General features: G+C 31.3%; 2 protein-coding genes across 2 annotated transcripts; one reads left to right on the plus strand and one right to left on the minus strand.

The window, feature by feature from the left end:
• Positions 1 to 736: 736 nt before the first annotated feature.
• On the minus strand, positions 737 to 3,798 carry LOC105123931 (Tetratricopeptide repeat (TPR)-like superfamily protein). The gene has a single exon (XM_011023721.1). It carries the CDS (start codon positions 3,614 to 3,616, stop codon positions 1,112 to 1,114), a length of 2,505 nt encoding a protein of 834 aa, XP_011022023.1. The 5' UTR covers positions 3,617 to 3,798; the 3' UTR covers positions 737 to 1,111.
• Positions 3,799 to 9,948: 6,150 nt separating this feature from the next.
• LOC105123932 (sugar transport protein 10-like) lies at positions 9,949 to 11,898 on the plus strand. The gene is made up of 4 exons (XM_011023722.1): positions 9,949 to 10,139; positions 10,249 to 10,574; positions 10,683 to 11,312; positions 11,424 to 11,898. Exons 1-4 carry the CDS (start codon positions 10,007 to 10,009, stop codon positions 11,871 to 11,873), a joined length of 1,539 nt encoding a protein of 512 aa, XP_011022024.1. The 5' UTR covers positions 9,949 to 10,006; the 3' UTR covers positions 11,874 to 11,898.
• The last annotated feature ends 544 nt before the right edge of the window (positions 11,899 to 12,442 follow it).

Consider the following 12,442-nt stretch of genomic DNA (forward strand, 5'->3'; position numbering starts at 1 on the left):
GGTTGTTGTTAGTTGCAGATAAATTGGATTTTGTGTTGCTGTGTGCTGGAAAGTATAATGTATTTTGTGTGTTAGAATGCACCAGTATGATGGTGCATTCTAACACACAAAATATACTGATATTTTTATACATATAAAGCCATTGGTAATGACTATTTTTCCAAAATAATTTCTAGTGGTAATTTAGTTATTTTTAAGAAATAAAAGCTCTTTAGTCATTAAATTAAATATAATTACAAACCTATAAATAATCTAATATTTTTTGTTGACTTTTTTTGTGCCAAAATTGTAAAGTATTATAAAATTATTTATTTTAGGAACTAAAATGTAATTTCCCAAATAATAAAGACAGTGAAAAAATAACTAAATTATAGAAGCCTTGATGTAATTTTCTCTTCTTTTTTTTCCTTGGACAAACATGAAAAACCTAGCAAAAAAATAAATAAATCAACCAACAATTCAGGTTTAACATAGAATTTAGTCATTGTCTTGAATAAAAGAGATAAAAACAATAGAGACAAAAAAAAATCTCCATATATTTATTGTTTTGAAAATATAAAAATTCACTAAAAAAGGATATAAAAAAATTATTTTATATATTCGACTCTGATTCTTCAATTAAACAAGTTTCTATCTCTTGAATAGTTTTCTCTTCTGTACTAAAACACTAATCAAACCAAAATGATTTCTTTAGAAGTAAACAAGAAATCTAGATTCGATGGTTCAATTACAAGTATTCACGAACAATGATACTCCAATCGATTCAATTAAACATGGATAACAAACTAGCTGCTATTGGCTACATGAATTTTCTTTGTTCAGTTCTATTCAATTCCATGGAAATACACGTGAACTATTCTTCTTATGTACAACACTGCAGACAGATTAATCAAGTTCGTATACGAGTAAAAAGAATGGCTCAAAAGTCTCAACTCCCAAAACATCTCATTGATGCAGACACCAGCATAAAACCAGATGTTTGATGGCATGAATATTGGTAGGATTCTAGCCTCATTCTGGCAAATATGATATCGCATGCAAGACGAGTTCCTCAACCCATAACTTCATTATACAAACAGCTGTTTGATTAAAGGTTATTGATCAGTTCCAATTAAATAGCAGGCTCAACTCCATCTTTAATTCCGGTGACTGAAAGGCTCGCTGATGGAATGGTGCCCTTTGCAAGGAGATTTTTAATGCTCGAAGAAGTCCTGGCATCTTCTGATAATTTGACAATTGCATTTCTCACACTAATATGGTTCTTATCATGCAGATCAGGGAATTTTCCCTTGTCAACCATCTCTTGTAATATCTCAAAAGCCAAGGGTTGATTTGAGTCCACAAGAAAAGCACTTAATAATCCTACATAAACATATGTGTCAGGTTTCATATCTCTCTCTTCCATCTCACGGAGATAAACCAGAGCCTCATTTGGCCTACCACAATTACTAAGACCATGGATGAAGGCCATGTAAGCAATACTACTAGGAGTGCACCCTTTTCTCCCCATTTCATTCCAAAGCACAAGAGCATCATCAGGTCTTCCAGCATTGCATAACCCATTTATTAGAGTAGAGTACGTGATGACATTGGGCTCCCTTTCTTTTTCAATCATCATGGAGAGAAAAAGCATAGCTTCTTCAAGATGATCAATTTTGCACAATCCATCTATAATCGTGTTGTAGGTAACAGCTGAGGGAACAAGACCCTTCTCCTCCATCTCAAGCAAAAGATTTTGAGCTTCTGCAATTCTTTGGGTCTTACAAAGCCCCTTTATCAATATGTTATAAGCAATCACATCAGGACAGTAACCCTGAGCACATATGTCCTGAAATAGCTTCAAAGCTTGATCAACTTCTTGAATCTTGATCAATCCATCTAAGCATGCAGAATAAGCAACTATATCAGGTTGGAAACCTTCTTCAGCTATATCCACAAGAAATTTGCAAGCTTCTACTTCCTTTCCATGCTTGCACAATTCTTTTACCAGGGAGGTAGAATGTTTTATCCATGGCACGTGTCCATGAATACGCATCTTCTTTAATAGACGAAGGGCTCCAGAAATGTCACGTCTTCTACATAGGCACCCAAATATACAGTTGTTAGTGAAAGAGGTTGGTTCAATCCCTGACTCTTCCATCTCTTGCAGAAGCCCACAGCTTTCCTGCAATCTATTTGAAGTGCAAAGTCCATCAATTAAATTATTATAAAGTAGCAAATCAGGTTTACAACCAATTCGAGCCATATCTCGAAATAGACCAACAGCTAAGTCCAAATCACCAGTCTTGATCAGGCCATTAATAACAATAGAAAATGTGGTAGTGTTAGGGGGGACCATTGCTTTACCGCTGAACAGCTTACCTATCTCACCATCACCAATGCAGTTACCTATCGTAATTGCCTGAAGAAGATGGTATGCTTTATGTACAGAACCGTTATCCACAAGAGAATTCAGAACAGAATTGTAAAGCAAAGTCGAAGCTTTTGGATCCATATCTTCATGCATTTCCTCAAAAAAGCACGTCAATTCTTCTTCTTCAGAAAAAGAAGATATGAGCTTAGTAACAATTTTCACATCAGGCTGGATTTTAAATCCCTTCATTTCAGAATACAAACACAAAGCTTTCTTAACATCTTTATTCACACACAGCCCTCCAATTATCACATCATAAAGTGAAATATCAGGAGCAAAACCAGATTTCTTCATCTTATCAAATAAATGCAGGGCCTTATCCACTCTAGACTCCTTCACAAATCCATAAATCAAAGAGCAAAAAGTCTTCTTATTCAATCTTACATTTTTTTCTTCCATTGTTTCAATCAACTCACATGCCTTATCCACCTTACCCCACTTGCTAAAAGCCAACACCAAGATGGAAAACACATACTCATCAACCCAACCTCGATCGTGAATCTCATTAAAAACATCTAAAGCTTTATCAAACTCGGCCATGTTACAATACACCTGCAGCACCGGTGTTAAAGTATACTTATCAAAACCCCATCCGTGATCATGCATTTCTTTCAATCTCACCTCAAGCAAATCAATACAACTGGACTTAGAAAGAACCTCCAACAAACAAGTATAACTATAGCTATTCGGCACGCAAAGACCAGTCTTTTGAACTTGATCAAACAACAAATTAGCTTCAACAACCAACCCTGCATTACCTAAACACCTAATCAAGAACCCCAAGGCTCCAGGACTCATCAAGCACCTGGAATTCACAACATCCACAGATAAAGCTCTCAGTGGGGCTTTTTGTCGAGCACGTGATAGAATTGAAGCCATGGCATTATAAGCATACACATTGTGCTTATATGGACCCTGATTTGATGCCCAAGTAAAGAAATGTAGAGCTATTTTCCAGTTCTTTAAACCATTCAAAACGGTTTCAACAACTTTAGTGTTTAGTAATGGCGCAAGACTCTCCAATTCAGGGTTGTTTGGGGAAAACGGCTGTTTTGTGAAGATGGAAATGAGGTCGTTTGTGACGTTTCTGGAGTCGAAGGGAAATTCAGACAGGTTCTTAGTGAAAATGGAAAATGGGTTGTTGGCTTTTATTGATTTGGAGAGGTTTTGGAAGGGTTTCATCGTGAGTTTTGATAAGGCCATGAGTGTTCAAGGTTTTTCAATTTTCAACGGCTAGCTTGAAAGGAGGCAACTTTCTCTATACAGGATGCTTTCAGGGTAACCTATATTTCGGACCTTAAGGATTCACCATTTTTTTATTTCAACCCGTATACTTTAAGATTTACAACATTGGAACATTTCGAAATTAAAAGGGTAGCTTTTGAAAATCTTAAACTGTAAGGGTGTACATGTAAACTTATAAATATACTCAAGGTTTTCCAAATGAAGTTTACCCATGCTTTTATACGCTGCGTGCGACTTAATTCTATTCTATTCTACTATACTTCAAAAATTTAGGGAAAAAATAATGTATATATGAACAGTAAATCATTTATTTTTTTCATTTGTGTCCTTTGAGAAAATTTTGCCACCTCAAATAATTTTTTTTATTTGCATTTTTTTATTGGATCCTTTAAACTTTTTTTTTTCATTTGAATCCTTTTCTTATTGGGCTATTTTGAATTCTCTTTAATAATTATAGTTTAGTTTTGCAAAATTAATCATTGATAAACTATAAAACAGTGTTTGTCAACAACATGTGAGACAATATGAGATTGAATAAATATTAAAAAAATGATGGAAATGCAATATATAAAAAAGACACGGTTTGTTATGGATTGTAATAATTATTTAAATTTTTTTTCTTTTTTCTTTTTATTTTTTGGTATTTGACTTTTTTTATTTCAAATTTAATTATTTTACATTAAATTAACTTGAGATAGAGTTTGATGTTTTATTTTGCTTGTCGAAGCTTTCTCGCAATGTTCAAAATAGATTTTGATGTTGAATTAATATTTAATTTGGTAAAATAATATTTAATTTTAATGATTCAAATCAAATAAAAAATTAAGGAATCCATTTTCAAACTAAAACAAATATTCAACCTCTTATTATTTTTTAAGAAATACAATATTTATCTTAGCTTTCCAACTCAATTTTTAGTTGAAATGAATAAATTTAATTTGTTATCATTTATTAGTATATATAATTCTTAATTTATTTTACTAAATATATTTATATAATTTTTAGTTTGCAACTAATTTTTTTAATGATAAAAAAACATTAACAACCCGTTCACCCTTTTTTGACATTGACAAAAAAAAAACTTCTTCCTTCTATCAGTGCAAAAGGTCAAACTAGTTTCAGGATAAAGTATTAAAGTAAATTTGGTAATGGCTTTGAGATTATTTATAACACAACTAGTATTTGTTTGGTATTACCATAGTTTTTATAATTGTAATTTGAAAAAATATATATAAAAAATATTTTTGATTAAGGTTAGTTTAATATTTATATCTGTTTAGTTAAAATTATAATTGAAATTGAGATTGAACAAAAAAATAGTTTAATGTGTTTGGTTAAGAATACTTTTCAAATTGAGGTTATAAAATAATTTTAAAAATATATATATATATATATATTAATATTAATGGTTTTTAATTTAAATATTATAGATTTAACTACTATTATTATATCATGAAATAAATAACAATTTGTATAAAATATTTTTTATTGTTTCATTAAATTATCTACAATTCCATCACGTATGAAATACATCCGAAAAGGACTATATTTTTCTTAGTTTTTTAAGCGCGCAACAACAACATGTAAAATATCATCATAAATAACATTGAGATTATGATCAAATTCTGCAAATATTACGTCACAAAATGATCACTGTCTAATTTATATAGTATCATTTAATAATGTTAAACACTAATTTTTTTGAATAAAATATAATTAAAAATAAAAAATAAATTTTTTAATTTTACTGGACTTAAGTGAACAGTGGAGAGTGAATTAAATTCACTCTCCACAAAAACAGCGAAGAGCTACTTTTTCTCGCCCTACGTTGCAAACGCAGAAAAGAAAAGGGCCCATGAACAGTAAATGACGTTTTCTTCATTACCGAACATGTTGCTCATGCGTTTTGCTTCAAACGCATATGCAACCTCGTAAACAAACACAGTCCTAGTTATCTAGTACTCAAGCTAGTTTATCATTTGAAAGTAAGTTGTAGAATATGAGAGAATTTGAATTTAAACAACATTACTAATTGAAACTAGATTATTTTTTGCACTAAATTACAGCCGGATCAACTTTTTTTAGCATAAAAAAATATTCAGATATTATTAATGTGTTTTGTATAGGAAAAATTAACTATATGGAGATTAACTTGGTGTGACCTAGTTGACTTGACAAATTCAAAAACAACCCGGATAATCAATAAAAATATAGTTTGACTAAAAAATACAAGATGACATCTTTTTTAAATATTGAAATGACAATATATTAGATTGACTTGGATCAACTTGAGTTAACCTACTAAATCTGCTAGTCAAGTCATGAGATACTAATAACTAATAAAAAATAAATTATTAAACTCAATTCTCAATTAATATAATATTAAAAATTAAAATTAAAATAAAATTCAACTATAATAATAAGCCAAGTTAACCTAGTTTAACCTGTCAAATATGGGTCATGAGACCGAGATAACACAAATAAAAAAAATCAAAATAAATTATGAAACTCAATTCTCAATCAACCCAATATTGAAGGATAAAATTTAAAAACAAAAAAACCACCCAAGTTAATCACCAAACTCATGAATCAAATCATGAGACAAGGATAACATCATATAATGCAATATGAAATAAATTATGAAGTCATAATTCTCAATCAATCTAATATTGAAAGATGAATTTAAAAAAATTAACTAAAAAAAAAACTCGAGTTAATTAGCCTAATGCGCAACCTGGGTTATAAGATAATGATAACCTTATTGAAAAGAAAATGATTTTTTTACAAAGCTCAATTCTCAATCAACCCAAGGATGAAGGATTAAATTGAAAATAAATAAATACAAAAGATAAAAAAATATTTGAGCCAACTCAAGTTAACTTGTCAAATTCGAGTCAAAAGACTAGAATAACTTCATAAAAAACAATTAAAAAAATAAAAATTTAAATTCTCAATCAACCTACTGTTAAAAGATGAAATTAAAAAGAAATATGTAATAAAAAAGGACAAAAATACTTGAGTCAACATGTTTAACTCACAAAACTTGCGAGTCAGGTCATGAGACTATGATAACTTCACAAAAACCAAATCAAAAAATAATCATGAAACCCAATTCTCAAGCAACTTAATATTGGAAGATGAAATTGAGATAAATTAATTTAAAAAATGATAAAAAAAAATAACCCAATTCCACACGATTAATTTGCAAAACTTGAGACTTGGGTTATGAAACTAGGAAACTCTATAGAAAGTAAATCAAAATAAATTATAAAATCCACTACCATGTAAACCCAATTTTAAAAGATGAAATTAAAAGAAATAAAAACTAAGTTTAAAATAAAAAAAAAAGAAAAAAAAATCTTCACAAATGTGATGGTCAAAGTGAAAAAGAGCTTTGCTTTTTATTGCTCATTTCTATAATAAAAACCCATGCCCTTTTAACATATACTAGTTTTTTTATTAGTGGTCCATTATGAATTATAAAATTTTTTATAACCTTATAAAAAATGTAAAAATGATAGGAATTCAAAAGTTTGATGTATGCAAAATGAAAATGTTATAAAATATTAAAATTGTGACATATTGGATGATATTTTTTTAAAAAATAATATTAAAATACTAATATATGAGATTGATCAAGGCTAACTATATTTAACCTATGAAACTCTTGATTTGATATACGAACACGTAACTACACTATAAAACCCAAATCAAAATAAATTAGGAACTACAATTCAAATTCAATAAAAAAAGATAAAAAAATGACTTGAGCAAACCTAAAATGATGTCTTGCACTATGACGTAGTTCAGACCAATGTTTTTAAATAAGAAAGAAAAATTCAAGAATCAAGTAATTGACCTGGCTAGATCCTTTAAGTTGGGTTAATTTAATAATATGATTAAAAAATAACAATAAATATTAAATAAAAAACCCTGAGATAACCCATGTTATTTTTTAAATTAGTGAAAAATCATATAAAAACAGTAAAAGAGAGCTCAATCTTCAGATAAATCAAATGCTAAGGGCCAAAAACAAAAAACAAAATAAAATATGAACTTAAAAAAGAGAAAAAAAAATGATTTAATACCTTACACTTCATTATGGGTTAATTTTTTTCTAACCTCAAGAAAATGTTAAAATGAATGGAGATGGTGATGTAGTGGATGATATATTTTTAAAAATAAATATTGAGAAATTAATTTAATTTAATGAAAAAACTCTTTTAAAAAATCTAAATCTAAAAAAATAATATAAAAATACCTCAAGAAAACTCAAGTTATTTTTAAAAGTAATGAAAAATCCTATAAAAAAAGTTTGAAATCAAATGTTAAATAATAAAACTGAAAGCAAAAGTTTGAAAAAAAAAACAACAACAACAAATGAACCCAAATAATTCTCCTAAACTTAAGTCAATTTCTTAAATTTACAATCCATTAAATTTTAAACTCGGGAATAAATTAAGAAGCTTGATTTATAGTTAAAGGATGAAAGATGAAGGATGAAGTTAAAAAAATAATTTTTAAAACTATCTTAGGTTAAAAATAGTAATAAAATATGAGAATAAAATATGATATGTATGCTAATAATTTTTAAATGTTTTTTAAAATAATATAGTCATTTTACTATTTTACTATTTTTTATATAAAAAATTATTTTATTTTTTCTAAATCAATAATGACGAGTAAATTTCTATGAAACTTAACATTTTTAGTGAAGAATCAAAAGGGTGATTTCACTTAGCAATCCACGGTGATGTCTAGTGGTACAGTAAAAATCCCCCACCCCATAGATTTTGTTAATCGAAAGAAAGTTTAATTAAGATTACAGAAGATTTTCAAAAACTTAGAATAATGAACAAGCATGAACCTTCAATGCCATCTTATTTTCGGGCTTCGGTAATTATATGCAAGTGACCTCATTATACAACCAAAAGAGACATTATTAATTAACTCTGGTGTTTGAAAATATTTATATATGTGTGTGTATACATCACCTTTCTTACCCGTATCAAGCTTAGAAAAGATTCAAACCAATTATTTTGAAAAGAGAAATTTTTTGCAAGGCTATCTATTCTCTTTAAAGAAAAAATTAGAAACAAAATTAAAGATACCTTTACAACAAGAATTATATTTTATAACTGGCTTTTATATATATATATATATTCTTGCGTGTGCATGTGTGTTTTTGAAGAACAAAGAGGAGCTAACCCGAGTTAGAATGATAGACTTAAACACATGCATTGCATGACATTTACAGTCAAGCCTACTTGAGTTTGGAGGCAAGCATAGTCATGAACCCCATGTAGGAATCTGTGAAGTTGGAAAAGCTTCTTCTTCTTTTAATCTCGGCCACCTTCTTAAAACTCTTAGACATTGTTGGATCCTTTTTTTTTGGTGGTCGATTCTCAATCCATACTGTCTCACCAGGATCTTCTTCAATAGTCTCAAGCTTGGATTTGAGTATTTCTTGAAGATCTTTCCAGGATTCTGTCCTCAACCTTCTTTTGCTAGAACAAAATATCACCCCCAGCACATTGCGATACCTTTTCTTCATTTTCACATGATTTCTATGATTTTCTTCGTTTTTGTGTTTTCCTGTTCTTCAAGAATTGGTTTATAGAATATAGTTATATGGCTTGGCGACGCCTTTAATCTTTGAGGGTCTATGAAAATTTGATACTTGTAGAGCTTTGACAAAGTCAAGAAGAACCTAGTTTTTAGCCTAATTTTGCACTGGTTCAAGCAAGCAATATCCAAGCTAATGAGCTGTAGAACAAGACACAAATATTTCCCCATGTAAATTGTAATGAAACTAGTGTTGGTATTATTATTCTTGCACTTTGAAATCCTTAAGTAAACAAAAAGGCTGTTCCAAGCTGGAGTTACTAACAAAAGTAAGTTTGTCTCAAAATAACAGTCTCTCTTATCACCACCAACCTCTATCCCGTAAAAGATTAAGCACCATGCGCACCAAATATAGCCCACAACAATTAATTGTTTTAAATATTGTAATTAGACGTTGTTTTTATTTTATTTTATTAGGGATTGTTGTTAGTTGTCATCCAATGGCTATAATTTTGTGCTGGTAAAGACTCTATTCCACAATTGAACCTATCATTTAACCACATGACATGACTCAAGGAAAGCCAAAATAAATGGAGGTCAACTAGAATTTATCCTGTTTCTATGACCATTACTCCGATGTCTTCTCCACCTTTTCTGCTGGCATTAAAGCACTATAAAGCTAGTTTCATTCATCATTAGGATCTCAAGCATCTGGGACAAATTATTTCTTTTGTCAAACCCAAGGGCAAAAGATCATATACATCAGACTCAGATTGCTGAGAGATGGCCGGCGGAGCTTTTGTGGCGCAAGGTTCTGGGAGGAAATATGAGGGTGGGGTCACATGCTTTGTTATCATCACCTGTTTGGTGGCTGCCATGGGTGGTCTCATTTTCGGTTATGACATTGGTATCTCAGGTAATAAATTGAAAACCTTCTATCTCATTGGAGTGACAAAGATTGGTGTATACTGTATATTATCTCTTAAGGTGCTAATAATTGGATGATTTTGCACAAAATGTTGCAGGTGTTGTTACTTCTATGGACTCGTTTCTAAAACGATTCTTCCCATCTGTGTACCGCAAAGAGCATGAAACTCGTGATGATAACAATATGTACTGCAAATTTGATAGCCATTTGTTGACATTGTTCACATCTTCCCTCTACCTTGCGGCTTTGGTAGCTTCCTTCTTTTCATCTACAGTGACAAGATTATTCGGCCGTAAAATCTCAATGTTGTTTGGAGGCCTGGTTTTCCTTGTTGGTGCCATTTTTAATGGTGCTGCGACGAATATAGCAATGCTTATCATTGGTCGCTTGTTGCTTGGTGTTGGTGTTGGCTTTGCTAATCAGGTACTTGCATTATTTGCACTCTCTTTCTCTCTCGACGTTGGCTTTGTCTCTTTGATATGGTGATGAATCCTGCTTGACATTGATTTTCATTTTCTCGGTTCTGTACAGTCTGTTCCAATTTATCTATCTGAAATGGCACCAGCCCAAATTAGAGGAGCACTTAACATTGGTTTCCAAATGGCCATTACAATTGGTATCCTGGCTGCAAATCTAATTAACTACGGAACAGCCCAAATCAAGGGGGGATATGGCTGGAGAATTTCTTTGGGTCTTGCAGCTGTCCCTGCTTTGATGATCACCATTGGATCGTTCTTCCTTCCAGACACTCCCAATTCTATACTTGAGAGAGGCCACCCCGAGCAGGCAAAGAGAATGTTGCAAAAGATTCGTGGCACAGACAGCGTTGAAGCAGAATTCCAAGACCTTATGGATGCATCCGAGGCTGCAAAGAAAGTGGAACACCCATGGAAAAACATCCTGCAGCCAAAATACAGGCCTCAACTTGTCATTTGCACAATGATCCCATTCTTCCAGCAACTCACTGGAATTAATGTCATCATGTTTTATGCACCTGTTCTCTTTAAGACCTTGGGTTTCGGCGATAATGCTTCGCTTATGTCTGCAGTTATTACAGGCGTAGTAAATCTCGTCTGTACACTTGTTTCCGTCCACTCAGCCGATAGGTTCGGGAGAAGAATTTTGTTCCTAGAAGGAGGGGTTCAAATGATTATTAGCCAGGTACATAATTACAACCTTAACCAAGTTTCTCCGCATACAAAGACTCCTGTAATTAATAGGGATGCACGTTAGATTGCTGCTGATTCTATGAATATGTACACATGATTGCAGATACTTGTTGGAATCATGATAGCCATCAACTTTGGAACACAAGGTGTAGGAGAATTGTCAAAGGGATCGGCCAACTTAGTATTGTTCTTCATCTGTACTTATGTTGCAGCATTTGCCTGGTCTTGGGGTCCATTGGGATGGCTGGTGCCTAGTGAAATCTGCCCTCTTGAGATCAGATCAGCAGGACAAGCCATCAATGTCTCAGTTAACATGTTCTTCACTTTCTTCATTGGCCAGTTCTTCCTAAGCATGCTGTGCCACATGAAGTTCGGTCTCTTCTTGTTCTTTGCTGGCTTTGTTGTTCTCATGACCATCAGCGTTTTCTTCTTCTTGCCCGAGACAAAGAATGTCCCAATTGAAGAAATGAACAGAGTGTGGAAGGCACATTGGTTCTGGGGCAAGTATATCCCTGATGATGCTGTCATTGGAAGCCAAACATATACTGCGTGAAGTGATCATCACGAGAACTATTGCCCTGCATGTACATTTGCATAAAGAGATCCAGCACGCATGCTTTGCTATATACATGTGATCTGATGTGCAATGCTTTGAACAAAACAATAAATAAAAAAAATAAAAAAATTCAAATTCAGTCACTAATGTTTATTAACTTGCAATTGTTAGTATATCTTCTTGAAGAACTGTACGCAAAATCATCAAATCAATATGGAAAAACGTCCCATACTCTATATATAGTTAACATTTCAAAATTCATAGGGTTATAATTTGCCTTATTATTTTCTTCATTTAATCTAAATTATGAAATATATATTTAACAACGAGATCTAAAACCACCATGATGATCGAGTTATATACCTTGAAAGGGTTTAAATCTGTTATTATAAATTATAAAACCCTATTTGATCATCGTATAGATGTAATCAGAGATTAAAAAAGGAAAAATGAAAGAATTGATAACAAATCACAACTTATTAAAATATATTTGAAAATATAGTTGCGGTTATTTTTTTAAATATTTTTTATTTGAAAATATATTAAAATAATATTTTTAATATCAG

The sequence above is a fragment of the Populus euphratica genome, unplaced genomic scaffold (genome assembly GCF_000495115.2).
Source record: "Populus euphratica unplaced genomic scaffold, PopEup_1.0 scaffold12.1, whole genome shotgun sequence".
NCBI lineage: Eukaryota > Viridiplantae > Streptophyta > Magnoliopsida > Malpighiales > Salicaceae > Populus > Populus euphratica.